General features: G+C 49.2%; 1 protein-coding gene across 1 annotated transcript; it reads right to left on the bottom strand.

The window, feature by feature from the left end:
• Positions 1 to 2,430: 2,430 nt before the first annotated feature.
• On the bottom strand, positions 2,431 to 7,623 carry NRSN2 (neurensin 2). The gene is given in 4 exon segments (XM_068525095.1): positions 2,431 to 2,856; positions 4,550 to 4,744; positions 7,328 to 7,429; positions 7,432 to 7,623. Coding segments are annotated over 4 exon segments (915 nt in total).
• Between the last annotated feature and the right edge of the window lie 11,820 nt (positions 7,624 to 19,443).

The following is a 19,443-nucleotide window of genomic DNA, read 5'->3' as shown; positions in this document are numbered from 1 at the left end:
AACACACCAGCAGGGAATGGCTAGGCAAAGGCTTCAGGCAGGAGCTGTGCTTGATGTTGAAGGAATAGCCAGGAGGCCGGTCTGGCTGGAGAGGAGACAGGAGCGGGGAGAGTGGTGGGAGCTGAGGCCACAGGGGAAGAAAATGGGAGAAGGGCGTCAGCAAATCACGTCAGGCCTTGTAGGCCACAGGGAGGATTTTGGCTTTTACTCTGGGTAAGGTGGGAGCCACGGGAGGGTTCCAAGCAGAGAGGGGACACTGTCTAACCTATGTCATCCAGGATCTGTGTGACTGCTCTGTAAAGATTAGAGTCTGTGTGTGTGTGTGTGTGTGTGTGTGTGTGTGTGTGTGTGGTGTGGTGTGTGTGTGTGGTGTGGTGTGTGCGTGTGTGCATGCATGTGTGCGCACAGAAGCAAGAAGCTGGGAGAGCCGGGAGAAGCTTGTGCAATAATCCAGATGAGAGCCAGGGAGCTGGCCTTGAGGATGGCGAGAAGCACTGAGGTACCGGGTGCGTTTCCAAGGGTGAATTGACAGGACTGGCTGGTGGCTTGGATTCAGGCTGTGAGGAAAGAGGAGTCAAGGATGACTTCAAGGCTTTGGCCGGAGCTGCCACTCTCTCAGGAGTGGGCAGCATAGGAGGGGCAGGTCTGGAAGGGGAGGGGTGGAAAGGAGAACAGTTCAGGAAAGCTGAGTTGAGGTTCAACATGTAGGTGAATTCAGGTGGAAATCCAAGCCTGGAGCCTGGGAGTGAGATTTGGGAATAATAGTCCCCACCTAGGTGGTTGTGAAGGTTAAACGAACTCATGTCTGTGAGGCCCTGAGAACAAGGCCTGGCCCCCAGTGAGTGCTAGTGGAGGTTAACTGTTCTTATCTTTCTGGAAAAGATCCCACCTTTGGCTCCAGCTCCGGCTCTTAGACCCCCTCCTCACATCCCTCTCAGGGATGGAGACAGAAGTTTGTCAAGAAGGCTGAGAAATTTCTCATCTCATCTGTAAAATGAAGATAATCATCCACTTTCTCAAAGGATTATCGTGAGGAGCAAACGAGAAATAATGGATTTAAGTGCCCAGCACACAGTAGGTGCTCATAGCAGTTTCTTTCTTCCCTCCCCAGGCCCTGGTGGTCAGGGAGAAGAGAAGCAAAGTCAGTATCCATCCCAGCTGTTTATTGAAAGGCAAGGTGGGGGGGGGGGGGCGGCGGTGGAAGGGTGCAGAATGGGGAGGGGCAGTAGGGCCTGCTTTGTGGAGGAGGACTGAGGACCCTCCCAGGAGGGCTGCCCCCACCCCCATCCCCACCACCTTGAGACTAAAGGGGGAGGGTAGAGGCATGAGCCTTGGGCATCTCTCTCCAGCTGTCTTGGAGCTCCCCCTAGTGGTAGAGAACAGAGATGATGCATCTGGCTGGGGAGCCTGCAGGATGGAGGGGTTGGTGCCTCCAGGAGGGCGCATTTGTACAGGGTGAGGTCAGGACCTGTAGGTGATGGTTTCTAGGCGGGTGGACTCTGAGGGGCAAAGACATCCCAGTTCTCCTGCCCCCTGGCTCCTAGAGACCATTTAAATGCATGTCCAAAGTATCTTCTGAGCCACCTGGGACCATCAGGCATCAGCTAGTCTCTCTGGGCCGAACCTGTGCCACCCTTGGGGGTCCCCTGGAAGCCAGGAAGGTGTGGGGTCCTGCTCCCACTGTGGAACAAGATCTGTTCCAGGAGTCTACAGACGTGGGTCCGAGTTCCTGCAGACTGCCAGCCTCCCTCGGCCACCTCATCTGTAAACTGGGGTTAGTAATAGTTCAGGCCTCAGGATGGGGTGGACTGGGGGCTCTGATGTCAAGATGTATAGAAAACATACTGTAAGGAGTAAATGTTTTCGCACCATCCTGGTCCAAGTGAGCATCTTGGACCCATCCTGAGGCCTCCTGGTGCAGCTGACAGAGGGAGGGGTCAGTGGATAAGAATGACCCCACTACCCCTCCCCTTACCTTTGCCTATGGAAGGTAATACTTATATCCTGGGGAGAAAAAGAAAGTCATGCAATTCTAGAATCTGGTCCAAACCCTTCATTAGTGCAGAGGCAGGAACTGATGGTCTGAAAGGGTAAGGGGTTTGCCCAAGGTCATACAGAGGAAAGAGTGGGGATAGGTTGAGGGAGTTTTCTGCCCTTGAATGGCTTTGGAAAGGAGGAATGGGTGGGAAGTTTTGGGGGGACTCGGGGAAGGCTGGCATCTTGGAGGACTTAGGGCCCTACCCCTGGGAGGGGGACACAGAGATGTGAGCTCCAGACTTTCTGACCTGGAGTTGGGCTTTCTGGGGGCTTAGATGGAAGGGGCCCCATTGAAAGGGAGAAGTTAGGGAGACAATGGGAAGGTGGGATGTGGTGGGGAGGAGGAAGGGTCCAGACCCCAGGCCTGGCTCCTCCTCTGGCCGTGAGGGCAGCTCAAAAGTCCCGCTTGGGCTGGATGGTCTGCACAGAGGATTGCCCAAAGTGGCTGGCAGGTGGTGAGAACCAAGACCGGCCACTGGCATCGTGGAAAATGGGGGACAACTGCTGCTCCAGCTCATCCCCGAAGACCTCCATGTGGCCATCGGTTTCAGTGTCCAAGGGTTCTGCCTTGGGGTCCTGGCTCAGCCAGCCAGTCATGGCCCAGAACATGCAGATGGCCAGCAAGATCCCGGCTGCCCCGCAGAGCACAGTGCCTGCCAGGCGGCAGGTGCCCAGGGCCTTGTTGTAGTCGGCTGCCCGCTGATCCAACACCAGGAACTCGCCCTCTCCGATGCCCTCCAACTTGGGGGGCACTGCATAGCCAGTGGTCAGGGCTGCCAAACCCAGTAGCAGAAGCAGGGTACCTGAGGATAAGCTGATCTGGAGAGAAGCAGACAGATTGGGAGGCAGTCAGGGTCAGCTGGGGCCCCAGGCCAAGGGATCACCTTGGATCCCAATTGGACTTAAAGGTAGCCCCTTGGTCCAACCTTAAAAGATGGGATCATAGACACACCTGCTAGGATCTAATTGACAAGGGCACAAACTGTCATGTTCTATTTGAAATCTTGAGGTCTCTGAATTAATTTCCCTTTCAGCTCCCACCTAGCAGTGGATTTCTTCTGCCAGCCTTGAGTCCCCCTGAATCATCATTTGGGTCCCATCTTATCCCCCTGTCCCATCTACCCTTTACCTCTATCCCTCTGTTGGGTTAACTTCTACACATCCCTCAGATCACGTGCATCTCAAACCTCACCTCCTCAGGGAAGCCTTCCAGGATGCCCCTGGACTGGGTCAAGTCCCCAGCTCTGCACTCATGCAAACGCTGTGCCCATTTGCTCTTCAGTGCACTCACTTTGGTGCACACCTGGACGTGTACCTTGGTTACTATGTAAGTGATGTCTGTCTGCCTGCTATACTGGACTGAGAGCTGGGAAAGCCATGAGATCGGAGACTGCCTGTTTGGGCTCCCAAGGTGTCTTCCATGCCTAGCACAGTGCTGGTACACAGCAGTAGCTGAGAGAATGTTTGCAGAATGACTAAATGAACCACAGCTAGGAGCTCCTCAAAGACAGGGACCACATCGTCTTAAATTCTGTGTCTCCAAGAGCCTAGCACACTGCTTGACAATAAGAAGATGCTCAAAAACTTAAAATACATACTTTCTCCTGGAAGTCTTCCCAGATCACCCCAGGCACTGAGGGCATTTCCTCTTCTGCCATCCTCTGCACACCTGGCCTGAGGTTGTGCATTCACTGTGCAGGTTGGCACCTCGCCTTCCCACTAGAGTGAAGCCTTTTGAAAGCAGAGAGGAGGAACCCTCTGTCTCAGGCTTCCTACAGTATTTATGAAAGAGCATTGTAGGGACCCAGCTCACTGCCACCTCCATGCCTTTACTCACATGGTGCTCCCTAACTGAACGCTCTCCATGGCTGGTATGGACATTGACTGTTCGTTTCTCTCACATCTTCTACTGTCCTGGCAACAGTCCCCCAGTATATCTTTGGGAAGCCACAGGAAGATTTAAGTGAGGTGAACCCTTCTTCCTGCCAGTCAGCATATACCATCCCTCTGGCCATAGTAATTAGTTCAGGGCTGGGCAAGCGACCCAATCAGAGCCAATGCAATACTTGCCAGGACTTCTGGATGTGAAAAGCATTGTTTCTTTTCTGAAAGAAGTACTGGATGAAATTCTGATTTCCCTTGGAAGGTGTGGAGTGAGAGATTGAGGGTCAGCTTGGGAGCAGTCATATGGAGAACACATGGGGAGAGCCTCAAACTAATGGGCTGCAAGGATGGGGGTACCATGGGGAGCCTGAAGGAAATCTTGAGTCCTCAGTGTGATGCTTTGAACTGCTGGAGCGAACTTTGCCTGAAGGCACCCAACCTCTGGTCTTTTCTATAAAATGAGCAATATTTTCCCTTTATTGTTGAAACTCATTTGAGTTGGGTTTCCTCTTGCTTGAACATGCAAGACTCCTAATTGCTACGCAGCCCCTTTTCTTTCTATCCACTGATCCCACCTCCTCCCTGAAACCACAGGAAATCACAGGAATTGCTCCTCCTCCCACCTTACCTTCCAGCACAGTGAGGGCCAAGGTCGGTGAGGGCACAGTACAGGAGGCCCCTCAGGGTCATCGCTGAGGGGGGTACCTGCACAGTCCTCGTAGAAGAGGTGCAGATAGGAGCGGACCCCATACCACTTGCCATCTTCCACGTTGGGGCCTCGGCTGCAGCCACAGGGACGCTCACAGCTTGGCATCCTGGGTCCCTGTGGGGTAGGCCAGGTGCAGTGGACAGAGGGAGGGGGCAGTGAGGGTTGCCCATGGTGATTCTCCAAGGCCCCCTGAATCTTTGTGCTACTTTCACCTCTCCACCCATTTTAGAGAGCTCACACTCATAGCAGAGCCCGTCCTTCTGGAATCCTGGCCTGTCTGAGTATAGTGAGAATGAGCCAAGGCACTGAGTGCTTAGCCCACAGCCTGGCACTTTGTTGGTGGCAATAAATTTGCATGTTTACTGTGGAGGCCACCCAGTGGCTGGAACTGTGGGTTCTGGATTGGATTCCAGGATCACCACTTCCTGGCTGTGTGATGTCAGACAAGTGCTTTCACCTCTCTAAGCCTCAGTTTCCTCATCTGTAAAACACAGCTGGTAATCATACTTGCTTTATACAGTTATTGTGTCCAGTGCCAAGAAATGATAGCTTCTGTGACTATTATTACCGTAATTTCTTCATTATTATTTTATCCTGAACTTCTCAAGTCCCATGTCTAGAGTGAGAGCTTCTTATCCCCATCTCCTCTCCAAATCTCTTCCCCTTAATTTCCCTGCCTTTCAAGGTATTCTGGGCTGAAAGTGTCACTGTTGACACTCGTCCAATCGGGTGGAGCTCCCCAAGCTGCGAGGTCCTAAAAGATCCCTCCCCAGGGCTGCCCCTCAGAAGGCAACAATCTCCAAGTCCCAAGGAATCTTGACTCCACAGAAGGTGAAAGTCAGGGGTCCTCAGGCTTAGGTGTTCTTAGGCTCAACATTAGATTTCTAAAGAAACCTATCTAAGGACCTTTCTTTTCACAAATGGAGACACCGGGGCGTAGGGAATGGAAGGTACTTGTGTATCCAAACATCCTTAGGACTAAAAGCAAAGGGGGTGGGGGCTGCTGGGGAAGGACTGGGCTCCCCCCATCCCATGATGGCCCTCAGTCCCTCTGAGCAGCTTCAAACAAAATGAAGCAATGTGCTTACACTGAAGGATAAGACAAATTTCTAGTCCCCTCTCATTTCCAGATGTGATCCTCAGATCCCTGTGTAGAGAGACTCACCAGCACACAGACACACAGCACAGAGAAACACACACACACACCAGAGACATACACAGATAGATGCACATACACACACACCAACACAGACACACAAACACCACAGACATATACAGACAGGCACACATATACCACATAGAGACACATAGAGCTAGACACGCAGCACAAAGAGACGGACACTCAGACACACCACACACACACACACACACACACACACACACACACACAGAGCCACAGTGTGTGCTGGAGGTGATTCTATGGATCCACACCAGCACGTAGAAGTGCTGCGTTAAAGCCTGTCTATAAATCACAGCTCTCCACAGCCCTCACCCGAAACTCAGGGGAAAAAAGGGAAAAGGGGTAAGAGACAATACCCCCCCACCCCCACTGACATACAATGGGGAAGGGCAGAGATCAAAAGCGAAAGACAGAGAAAGAAGAGGGCGAGAGGTGGGGGAAAGAGCCGGAGCTCGAGGGAATGGGGGAGGGGGAGGGGTGGGGCTCTGCAGAGGGTGTGGCCAGAGCGGGCACCAACCCGGGAGATTTCAGCTTCCTCACCCCGGCCGGCGGGGCGGTGGGCATCAGTGCAACGACCATTAACTGAAGATCCTAGGGGACGGGGCGGGGCGGGAGCTCAGGGATCATAGGTCTGGGCTAGCTCCTCCTCCCCTGCAGCTCACTGTCCCTCTCCTCCAAATACACATCACCCGATCCTGCTGGCATCGGAGCAGGAAGGTGACCTTGACGCTGCCTCCCCCTCGACAGGGCCCCTCCCCTTCCTTTTAGGGTTGCCGGGAGGCGGACCGGCGGTCTGGGGGAGGGTGGGAGAGGATGCTGAGAGCCCCGGACCAGGGTTGCCAAGGAGCTGATTGGGAGCTGTCCTTAGGCGGGATGCGGGAGGGGCTCCGTGAGAAGGGAGAGGGAAGAGGAGGGAGCTACTGGGTCCGAGGGGTGGAGGCTGCGGCTAGGAGGCGAGTGGTGTCAGGCGCGAGGGCCCGAAGATGGGTGGAATCTCTCGTCTTTATGGGGCCTCGCTCGGTTCTCCTTCGCAGACCCCCAGACCCGCGCACTCCGGCGTCCAGTGTAGCTCAGGCCTGAAGGGACGCTGTCTTGGGGGCTGAGGCCAGAGAAATCAGGCCAGCTTCCCCCGCCCCCACCGCACACTGTTTCTGAGGCGACCACCAGTTCCCCGGTCGAGATTAAGTGCATCCTTTCCCCTAGAGGGAAACTGAGGCAAAGAGGGGCGGGAATGGGTTTTCTGCAGAGAGGTGGGTGGGGTCTTGTCCTCTGAGGCCTCCGCCCAACCTACCGACCCTGAAGTGTCTCCGGGCGTTGGGCTGGCGAGACCTCTGCCCCTGCTACTTCCCTGAGACCTTACCTCGCAAAGCCCGAGGCACACCAGGGCTGGGGCGCCGCCGTCCTGCCCGAGGCGGGACACAGCCGGGCTGGGGACGCGGCAGGGGTGGGGGCTCTCCAGATCCTGGGAGGAGGTGGGGTGGGGGGTCGGGCCGAGCGTGGGGCAGGGCTGAGCTCACCTCTCCGTCCGCAGTCTCCGCCGAGCGGGAGCGGGAACGCGAGCAGAGCAGAAGCAGGTTGTGTTGGCGCCTGCGCCGCAGTTGGGGGGCGGGGGTGACACGGGGGTGGGGGGGCGCCGGCCCGCCCTGAGGGCTGGCTCTGCAGATTTCGGACCCCTGCAGGATTGCGAGCCCCGGTCCCCTTCCAAGAATTCCCTTCTCTCTCTGAGACCCCACGCCCCTCGCGGGGACCCCATCATATCCCTCGACCCCACCCACTCATGCAGTCCCTCAAACTCCTCGTCTGACTGTCCCATCACCCCCTCAGTCTCCCAACCCTCTGACTGAAGACCCTTGACTTCACTGAGCCTTCATTTCCACACTGTATCCTCCGTTCCTCTCTGGGCCTCCATCCCCCTCATGGAGCCCTCACCCCAGTGTACAAACGCTCATCTACTGGCTGCGCCCCCATCCTCTTCACAGACTGCTGGCTCTCTCGTTGAGCCCCACCTCTCTCTTGCCAGGTCCCTACCAGGAAGTCCCCTCCTGCTTGCATCAGGAGCCCCTTATCTGACTGCAGTCCTCACCCTCTCACTGAGTCCCCCATCCTCTCTCCATTCTCTCCCTCTTCGAACCCCTACCCCTTGCTGAGGATCAGCGCCCCTTATCTTGAGAAGGGAGCTGGGGTTGGAGAGAAGCTGTTGGGAGAGACAAGTCCTTTCCCTTCTGGAAGGATCCTCCCTTGTTCTCTCTCCCAACCTACCCCTAGCTCCGTCCTGGACAGTGTGTCCTCTGGCCCATCTCCCTGGAGAGCCAGCCTTTGCCAGGCAGCTGAGTCTACTTCATTCCTTGTCGTGTGCCCACCCACAACCTTGGCTTTGTCCCACATTCACTCTATGGGCTTGGCAAAGTCACCACACCTCTCCAAGCTTCTTCAGGCACCATTGTGCACACGTGCTTTTGTGCCCTGAGTGTCCGTTCTGTCTCTCCTCGGGCTGTGGGCCGGGGACACAGGGATGCATAAACTCTGCAAGGTGGAGACACATCCTGTTCCTTCACTGTTGTATCCCCGAGCCTCACAGGGTACTTGGCATTGAGCAGGCAGCTCAGTAAACACCTACTGAACACAGACTAATAAAAATAGCAAATATATGATGCTGAGTGTAAGCAAAGTACTTCTCTAAGTGCTATATATGTACTACACCCATTTAACTCTGTGTGTGTGTGTGTGTGTGTGTGAGAGAGAGAGAGAGAGAGAGAGAGAGAGAGGGAGAGGAATTCCTAGAGCTGAAGACTGAAGCCCTCCCATGTGACAGGAGATGAACCTGGAGAGGCAGGCAGACGTGAGATCCTTCAGGGCCTCACAAGCCAAGATAAGGAGTCTGGCCTTCAACCCAAGAGTAGTAGGGAGCCATGGAAGCGTTGTAAAGAGGGGAGGGGTGTGATCTGATCTGCACTCTGAAAAGATCCCTCTGGCTGTCGATCCCTGGGAAGAACAGGATAGAAAGCTCAAGTGAGGTAGGAAAGAAATCCGTTAGGAGGCTCCATGTCAGAGATGACGATGTCTTGGCCTAGTGGGCTTGCACAGAAATGAATGGATTCAAGAGTTGTTGGTGGTGAGGGGGTACAATGAAGTGCAGGAATAGCAAGAGATTGGAAACAAACTGCAGCAGTTTTAAAACACGGCTGCAAATTCCTTAGCACTTCTCCTACAGCAAGGTGGGATCTAGGTACCCTCTTTTTGTATCTCGGGTGAGCTGATGACTGCTTCAACCAATAGAGTATGGTGCAAGTGATGCTCTGACTTCCGAGGCCAGGACATGAAAGGACAGGCACTCCCCCTGGAACTCTAGCTCTTGGAGACCTGAGGTGCTAATGCAAGAAGTCTGCCTGCCTCGAGGCTGCCATGCTAAGAGGAAGCCAAAATAACATGGAGAACCCACAGAAGTCACCACCATCCCAACTGAGCTTGGCCTCTGAGTCATCCCAGTTCAAGCATCAGACAAGTGAACAAAGAAGCAACCAGGTGATTCTACTCCACATCTGTTAGAATCAGCTTCAGCTCCGATGATATGAGAGAGGGGATGGCTGAGGTTGGGGAGGTGATGGGAAGGGATGAGGTCAAATGTATAGGTGGCTGGTCTGGCATTGAGCCAGCAGCGTAGGAAGGATCCAGTGCCCTCTGAGACCCGCGGAAGGAGAGGAGGAGGGCCACTGAGAAGAGATGCAGGTTGGTGTTTGTGAGTTGAACTCTGCAGTTAGATCCAGATTTGAATCCCTGGTTCTGCCACTCTCTGCTTACATGATCTCAATGCTCTGAGCCTGTTTCCCTAACTGTAAAATCGAGATAATATCAGCAATTGCGTCTCAGAGGGGTTATAAGAGTGAAATGAGATGTGTATATAAAACACTTAGCAAAGCACCCGGAACAGAATAAGAACTCAATACACTATTGTCATTGTTACTACTATTATTGTTACTACTATTTTTATTGTTTATGGGTGAGGAGGGTAGGAAGTTGAGTGACAGGAAATGTGTTAAATTGAATGTCCTTGAGGAAAACAAGAGGCATTATCAATTAAGAGAGAGGAAGGTTTAGGGGGGTTATAGCTCCAGGGTAGAGCATTTGACCGCCAAAATAGAAAGGTTTTAGCTCAACACCCTTTCAAAGGGTGCTGAAGCAGACAAAAAGGCCACATATTCTATGATTCCGTATATATGAAATATCCAGACTCAGAAAATCCATAAAGACAGAAAGCAGATTAGTGGTTCCTGGGGCTGGGTTAAGGGAGGAATGGGGAGTGACTGCTTAATGGGTTTCCTTTTGGGGTGATGAAGGTATTCCAGAACTAGATAGTGGTGATGGTTGCACAACATTATGAATGTACCAAATGTTGCTAATGATAAATTTCATGTTACGTATATTTTACCATAATTTTTTAAAGAGTGGTAAAGATTTGGAACACTCAGTAATAATGATGATGATGATGGTGATGGATATCGCTTATTGAGAATTTATTATGTGCCAGGATAATTTTACTTCTCAATAATCTTTAGAGATAGGAGCTCTGATAATCCCCATTTTACAGATGATAAACCCTGGGTTTGGGAAGGTAAGTCACTTGCCCAAGGCCTGCCACAATGTGACAGAATCTGAATTTGCTCTGATGGCTCTGAGGCCATCAGCTGTGGAGACAGGGGTCTGCATAGTTGTGACTTTTTTTGGCAGTGTCAGGAGACCTGGGAGAGAAGAAGAAGGCTTCTGGTACCCCAGCTCCAGGTGAGGCAGAGGAGAGGGTGATGGGTGATGCAGAGAGCAAGGGAGAGAGCAGATCCCATAATGGAGCTCACGATGGATCCTGGCTTGTTGGGGAAGGATGCCAAGGCAGCCCAGGAGGGGAGCAGACGGATCTGGAGAAGACTCAGGGAATCCAGACAGAAGAGCTCGATGCAGTCCAAAAATAAGTGGATGGGAAGGAAGGGAGTCTGAGGTCAGAATGTGGGATCCTGTAGTTAAAGATTTTAGATGTGGAAGCTCGTAAGAGATGAGAAGGTCTAAGCCAGTACCATCCAATAGAAGTTTCTGCAAAGATGGAAGTGTTCTATATCTGTGTTGCCTATATTGGAGCCACTGGCCACATTTGGCTATTAAGCATTTGAAATGTGGCTAGAGGGACTTCCCTGGGGGTCCAGTGGTTAAGACTCTGCGCTCCCAATGTAGGGGGCACGAGTTCAATCCCTGGTCAGGGAACTAGGATCCCTCATGCCGCACAGTGTGGCCAAAAAAAAAAGAAAAGAAAAAGAAAGAAATGTGGTTATTGCAACTAAGGAACCGAATTCTAAATTTTATATAATTTTAATTACTCTAAATTTAATTTTAAATAGCCACATGTGGCTAGTGGCCACCATATTGGTCAACCAAGTGTCAGTGGTACAAATCTTGCTGCCAGGGCCCTACTTTGGGCATGACTACTGCCATCTCAGACCCCCACATCCATCCCCATCCCCCCAGTGCTTTTGCCCTGCCCCTAGTGGTCTCTTCTCTACATTGTAGCCACAATGATCCTTTAAACCATGAGTCAGATTCTCTCATTCCTCTGCTCAAAACCCTCCATGGCATCTCATCTTACTCAAGGTAAAAGGGGAAGACTGGTGGATTAAAGATGGCCACAAACTCTTTGTCACTCTGCTCCTCCTCATCTGAGCTGACCCGGCAACTGCTTTAACCAATAGAATCGGGTGAAAGTAATGCTGTGCCAGCTCTGGACCTGGCTTTCAAGAGGACCAGCTTTCCCCCCATTGTGGAACACTCACTTGTGGAATTCTCCCTCTTGGACCCCAGTCCCCATGCAGAAGAAGCCCAAGACACATGGAGAGGCCACACGTAGATGCTCCAGTCGACAGCCCGAGCCAAACTTGCAGCTCACAGCTAGCGCCAGCTACTGTATGGGACAGCATCATGTGAGTGAGTCATCTTGGCTGTTGCAGCCCACTTGAGCCCCCAGGTGACATCACATGAGCAGAAGAACCATCCCACTGAATCCCATAAACCCACAGAATCTTGCAAGATAATAAAATGGTGTTGCTATAAGGTATAAGTTGTGAGATTGTTTGCTATGCAGCAATAGATATGCTAAACCAGTCCTTACTGTGGCCTCTAATTGCCCTTCCCCCACAACCTTACTTCCCTCCTTGATCTCATCTCTTCCATTCCCTCACTCGCTGGACTCCAGCCACACTGGCCTCCTTGCTTTTCCTTGAATGAACCCAGCACAGTGGGCAAACTCCTACCTCAAGGCTTCGGAGCCTTTGCACCTGTTTGCTTCTCTGCCTCTCTTTCTTTTCTCTAGATATCTGTATAGCTAGTTTCTGGCTTTATTCAGATCTCTGCCCATATGTCACCTTATCAAAGAGGTTTTATTGCATCACTGTGATAGAGACATACACTGCTCACCAAATTGCTATGTGCTTCACACTTGAAGTTAGACAAAGCCATGGGATTTGTTCTGGCCAATGAGCTATGAGCAGAGTGATGCATGTCACTTCTGGGCCAAAGCATTTGTTCTGGTTGTTATTATATAACAAACCAACCCAAAACTTAGTGACTTAAAACAACAATGATCATTATTTTGCTCACAAATCTGCAACTGGCCGGCCTCAGTGGGAAGTCTGCACCACTTAGCATCGGCTGGGGTGGCTTGACTGGGGGCTGGAAAGAGCCACTCCCAAGATGGCTTACTGACATTGCTGGCAAGCTGGTAATGGCTGTCAGGTGGGAGCTCACCTGTGTCTGAGGACCGGGGGCCTCAGTTCTTCTCCTTGTAGGGCTTTCCACAGTTTCTCAAGCTTCCTTGCAGCCTGGTGGCTGGATCCCAAGAATGAGTATTCCAGGAAAGAAGAGGTGAAAGCTGCACGTTTCTCAAGGCTAGAGTCTAGAAGGTGGCTCAGTGTCACTTCTACTCTATTCTGTCAGTCACAGAGGCCAGATTTAAGAAGAGGAGACATACTCCCCACTCTCAGTAGGAGAGATGTTAAATAATGTGGGGGCTGTGTTTTAGAACTGCTAGAGCATTTAAGAGCTGGTGCATGACCCTCCAGTTATCTTTCCTCCTGCCGTGACGATTGTGGAGGCTACATGTTGACATGGTAGCATCAGAAGATGGAGGTAGATGGGATTGCTGAGTCTCTGAGTGGAGAAAGCTGCTTTGGAGAGTCACAATATCAGAATACGTTTAAGTAAAAAATAAGCCTTTACTATGCCAACCTGCTGATATTTCAGAGTTAATTTGTTACTATGTCATGATCCAGCCTATTCTGACTGATTAAGAAATTGGTACCAGAAGTAGGGTACTTACCAAAACCAAACTGTGTGTCACTGCCTTAGTGGTTGGGGCCATAGGCAGGGGAGCTGGCAATCCTTGTTCTACAGAACCAAAACATTTAGTAACACTTTTACTGCAGTAACTTGGGAAGCTGACTACAGGGGTGCCTTTGGCTGCATTTATTTGAATATTCAAGAGTGAGATGAGCTCAGAAGAGAACGGGCTGGGCTTCCCTCGTGGCGCAGTGGTTAAGAATCCGCCTGCCAGTGCAGGGGACACGGGTTCGAGCCCTGGTCCAGGAAGATCCCACATGCCGCGGAGCAACTAAGCCCATACACCACAACTACTGAGCCTGCACTCTAGAGCCCATGAGCCGCAACTACTGAGCCCATGTGCCACAACTGCTGAGCCCACGTGCCACAACTACTGAAGCCCACTCGCCTAGAGCCTGTGCTCTGCAACAAGAGAAGCCACCACAATGAGAAGCCCTCATGCCGCAACAAAGAGTAGCCTCCGCTCTCAGCAACTAGAGGAAACCCGCATGCAGCAGTGAAGACCCAATGCAGCCAAAAATTAAATAAATGAATAAATAAATAGATTTATATAAAAGAAAGACAGTGCCATCTATTAAAAAACAAAAAAAAAAAAAGAAGAGAATGGGCTGATTTGCAAACAGAAATAAAAGGAAATAGAGTTCAGAAATTTAGATTCTTGCAGAGTTGGAAAATTCTAATGCTTCTAGACCCCAAATGGAAAGAAATGAGCTTTAAAGAGGTGTTGAGCACAGTAGAACCTATTAATTCATTAAAATGTTTCAGGGCATAGATTAAGTTAAGGGCCTTCACACCCATTTAAAAAAACTTCTCTGTTGATTAAAGTATCTTGGGCTAAAGTTAATTAGAGTAAGAGATTGAATTTTAAAAGGGTTTGGATGAAAATACTCTGTAAAACTTCTCCGATGGACAACATGGTTGAGGGCCAAGATCATTTAAAGGGTGTGGCTTTACTACCTAATTATTCCTGATAGTTGCCATTAAATCAAGAGAGCTCTTTGGAAATAGAGACACAGATGTAGAGAACAAAAGTATGGATAACAAGGGGGTAAGGGGTGGGGTGGGATGAATTGGGAGATTGGGATTGACACTATGTATGAAATAGATAACTAATGAGAACCTACTGTATAGCACAGGGAACTCTACTCAGTGTTCTGTGGTGACCTAAATGAGCAGGAAATCCAAAAAAGAGGGGATATATGTACACATATAGCTGATTCACTTTGTTGTACAGTATAAACTAACACAATATCGTAAAGCAACTATACTCCAATAAAAATAAATAAAATAAAGTAAAATAGGTAATCAACAAGGAACTACTGTATAATAAGGGAGGTCTACTCAACAGCATGTAATAACCTAAGAAAAGAATCCTAAGATGAATATATATATATGTATACGTGAAAAAGTTTCTCACAAACATTGTATATCACTGTTACTCCAATAAAAAAGATACAAACATTGTATATCACTGTTACTCCAATAAAAAATAAAAATTAAATTAAAAAAAACCAAACACATACAGACTTCCCCGGTGGGCCAGTGGGTAAGGCTCCACCCTCCCAATACAGAGGGCCTGTGTTCAATCCCTGGTCGGGAAACGAAATCCCACATGCATGCCACAACTAAGAGTCTGCATTCCACAACTAAAGATCCTGCATGCTGCAACTAAAAGATCCCACGTGCTGCAACTAAGACCCGGCGCAGCCAAAATAAACAAATAAATAAATAAATACTTTAAAAAAACCCCACACAAGCCCCCCTCCAAAAAAAAAAGAGCTCTTTGGGGTAAGAAAGCAGAGAAACAAAGCAAACCTAAGGACTATGTGTTGAAATATATTGTGGGTATGGTTTTGTACATGAAACTGGCTATAGTCAAATGGATAAGAAGCCTAAGTGGGTTTTTTTTTTAAGATTTATTTATTATTTATTTATCTATTTTTATTTATTTTTGGCTGTGTCAGGTTTTTAGTTATGGCATATGGCATCTTCATTGAGGCATGCGGGAATCTTTTGTCGCAATGTGCGGGCTGCTGTCTAGTTGTGGCGTGCAGGCTCCAGGGTCCATGGGCTCTGTAGTTGTGGCTCGTGGGCTTAGCTGCCCCGCGGCATGTGGGATCTTAGTTCCCTGACCAGGGATCGAACCCGCGTCCCCCACATTGTAAGGCAGATTCTTCACCACTGGACCACCAGGGAAGTCCTGAAGCCTAAGTATTTGAGTTAACTGTCTGCCTAAAAAAATCACAAGCCTGGGATAAAAAGCCCATGACTGTTCAAATCTCAAAATAATCCTAGGAACCTACACCCATTAACATGGCTACTATCAAAAAAACAAAAGCAAAAACAGAAAATGACAAGGGTTGGCGAGGATGTGGAGGAACTGGAATCCTTATGCAATGTTGGTGAGAATGTAAAATGGTGTAGTTGCTATGGAAAACTGTATGGCAATAATTTGAAAATTAAAAATAGAATTACCCTATGATCTAGCAACTCCACTTCTGGATATATGCCTAAAAGAACTGAAAGCAGGGTGTCTTGAAGGGGTATTTGCACACCCATTCATAGCAATGTTGTTCACAATAGCCAAAAGGAGGAAGCAACCCAAGTGCCTGTCCACGAATGAATGGATAAACAAAATGTGGTATATGCATACAATGGAATATTATTCAGTCTTAAAAAAGAAGAAAGTTCTGACACATGCTACAACATGGATGAACCTTGAGGACATTTTGTTAAGTGAAGTAAACCAGTCACAAAAAGACAAATACTGTATGATTCCACTTATATGAGGTACATAGAGTAGTCAAATTCATAGATTCGGAAAGGAGAATGGTGGTTGCCAGGGGCTGGAGAGAGGGGTAAATGGGCAGTTATCGGATTCCTGAGTAGAAAGTTTTAGTTTTGACAATGGTGGTGGTTACCCAACAATGTGGCTACTTAATACCACTGAGCAGTACACCTAAAAAATGATTAAGATGGTAAATTTTATGTTATGCATATCTTACCACAATTTTTGTTAAAGTATCAAAATGTTAAAAAAAAAAAAAAAAAAAGATCCTAGGATCCCCAACAGCTTATAGGCAGGAAGTGAACTGAAAAAACCTGTGGACATCCCAAGGGTCACAAGGCAGCTCTGGACCTTGTTGCCTTCCAGTCAATTCCTTGTTCTTTCCCTGCTCTGGAGAGCTGACCACTGGAGGCTGTATTTCGCAGCCTCCCTTGCCAGCTGGCCTCCAGCTGAGCTCAGCCAGTGGGAGGCAGACGTGGGTGGGAGAAAGGGAGAAGCCAGGGTTTTTCTGCCCTTCCTCCCCTGGCTTTCCTAGCCTCTCTTGACTGATGCAACCACCTCATCTGAAATAGTAGCCTCTCCTCATACTTTACCGCCTTCATTACATGACATTATTGTATAGATTTATCAGTTTATTGATTGTTTGTTTCCATCCACTGGAGTGTAAGCTCCATGAAGGCAGGGATTATGTCTGTTTTGCTCATTGATGAATTCCCAGTTCTTAGGACAGTTCTTAGTTCTTCTCTGTGCCTGGCACAGAGTAGGCACTCAGTAAAGATTTGTTGAAAGAGTGAATAAATTTAGTAGTTGACTCAAACACACACAAGAGAATAGGGAAAGTGCCTGATAGGTATTCATAATCTGAAATAAAAGCCAGAGATGTCAGGTAACTTCTTTAAGTCTTACAGCAAATCATCCACTGACTCAAACCCAGGCTTCTTTCCATTCTGGGTTTGCATCCAGGTCTCCAAAGAGATTCCTTGGTCTCAGATTATTTTGGAGGAGAAAAAGCAGAACTTGACATTCATTTAGTTAATAGGAAACCCTGAAAACAATTGAGGGTGAGAAATTGGGTTGCTAAGAAACCTCTGAGGAAGGGGGAGAGTGTTGGCGTTCATTGCTAGGCAACCTGGAAGAAGCCAGACAGGAAGGTTCCATAGGCTTCTGGAAAGCCAGGCTGGATATGCTCTTAAACACTTCTAGTCCAACCACCTAACTGTACAGATGGGGAAACTGAGGGCTCAAAAGGCAAAGTAATTAGCCCAAAGTCCCTCCAATTTCTCAAGAAGAGCAAAGACAAATGGCATGATAGGGCATTTTCACTGGGTAGAGCTGATAGCTGAAGAAGAGTCTTTAAGACAGTAAAGAAGTCAACTGCAAAGAGCCTTGAATGCCAGGCCAAGAACTTTAGACTTTATCCTGAAGGTGATAGGGAACCACTGAAAAGTTTTCAGCAGTGGTCAGATTTATGTGTTCAGAAGATCCCTTGAGCTGCAGTCTGGAGACCCAGGATAAAGTCTAAATGCCTTCAAGGCCCTTCATGCTCTTGCCAGTCTATCTCCTCTCTCCCCACCAACCCCTCTAGCCACAACCGACTTCCTTCCATGTCAGCCTCTCTTGCCGAGTCTTCCCACTTGCTCTCACTGGTGTCTGGAAAGCTTTATCTTTCCCCCATATCTGCCTCATCCTACTATTCTAGTTTTAATTGCTGCATAACAAACTGTCCCCAAAACTGAATAGTGCAAATAACTGCCATTTCATTTTGCTCATGTGGGTCAGGAATTCAGACAGCGCAAGAGGGGGCAGTTTGTCTCCGTTCCATGGTGGCTGAGCCTCACCTGGGAAGACTTGAGTGACTAGGGGATGGAATCACCCGAAGGCTTCTTCACTCATGTGTCTGGAGCCTTGGCAGTGCCTGTATTACCTGGAGCACCTGCATGTGGTCCATCCACGTGTTTTGGGGTTTCTTGATCATGTGACAGTCTTAGGGTTGTTGGACTTCTTACGGTGGTTCAGAGTGACTAGCCTTGGAAACCTACAGCCTCACTCCTGCATTCTAGTAGTTACAAGTAGATCACGAAGACCAGCCCAGATTCAAGAGGAAGGAAATTTATGGGAGGAATGTCAAAGAACTTGTAGCCGTGTCCTAAAACCACAACAATGCACTGAGGTCTCAGTCACAGCTTAAACATCGCCTCCTCCAGGAGGTGACCGGACCACACCTTGCTCCATGTCTGGATTAAGGGCCTCCCCTAGGCCATTCCTTCCTCATGAAGCTTACATACTAAATGGAGAGATACATACAAAATAAAACTTTATATGATAAATGCCAGATAGTGATCAATGTTATTATGAAAAATAAAGCAAAGTAAGGGGCTAGCGTAAGGGGAGGTGATGCTTTATATGAACTGTCAGGGAAGATCTTTTTGCGTTAGTGACATTGGAGCTGAGACCTGAAGGAAGTGAGAGAGTAAACCTGGGAGAAGAGCATTTCAAGCAGAATGAACAGCATGTGCAAAGGGCCTGCAGTGGGTGTGTGCTTGGCAGTTTTGAGGAACAGCAAGGAAGCCAGGGTGGCTGAAGCATGGTGAGAGAAGGAAAAAGTAGCAAGGATGAGTCCCAGGGTGGGCCACACGCCAGATCACACAGGGTTTCACAGGCCTTGTTGAGGACCTTTGCTTTTAGTCTGAATGAGATGGGGGCCATTGGAGAGTTTCGAGCAGAGACGGTATATGGTCTGATTTATAGCTTAAACAGATTCCTCTGGCTGCTCTGTGGGTAACAAGACTGAATGGGGCAAAGGAGAAAGCAAGGAATTCAGCAAGGTGGCTGGTAAAGGATACCGGGCAAGAGATGATGGGGGCCAGGACCAGGAGAGTGGCCATGGAAAAGGTGAGAGGTGATAGGACACAGGACACATTTTGAAGATAGAACCAATAGGCTATAAGGGATATGAAGCTATGAGGAAAAGAAGAGTCAAGTTTGCTGGCCTTAAAAGGCCAGCTAAAGTAATATGTGAAGAAGTGAAGATGTGGGTGGGGGAGCAGGCTTGGGAGGATTGGGGAAACCACACTTCATTTTTAGACATGCCAAGTTTCAGGTGCCGATTAGATATCCCAGTGAAGACGACAAGAAGGCAGCTAGACATAATGAGTCTGGCAGTGTCAGGATGGAGCTATAAGCTTGAGAAGCTACAGCTATGATAAGCAGAATTCTAAGATGGCCCCCAAGATTCCCACCCCCTGGTGTGCGTGCCCAACATAACCTCTTCCTCTCGGTGTGGGTAAGACCGGGGAGCATGATGGATGTCACTCTTGTGATTAGCTTACATTATTGGCAAAGGTGAAGGGACTTCATAAATGTGATCAAGGTAAATGTGATTAAATTAGTTGATATTTAGTGAATCAAAAGGACCATTTCCCTGGGTGAGCCCTTTGAAAGAGAGCCTTCCTTGAGCCAAGTGACTTGAAGGTG

The sequence above is a fragment of the Eschrichtius robustus genome, chromosome 16 (genome assembly GCF_028021215.1).
Source record: "Eschrichtius robustus isolate mEscRob2 chromosome 16, mEscRob2.pri, whole genome shotgun sequence".
Classification (NCBI taxonomy): Eukaryota; Metazoa; Chordata; class Mammalia; order Artiodactyla; family Eschrichtiidae; genus Eschrichtius; species Eschrichtius robustus.
Note: the sequence above shows the minus strand (reverse complement) of the source record. Positions and strands in the feature narration are given on the sequence as shown.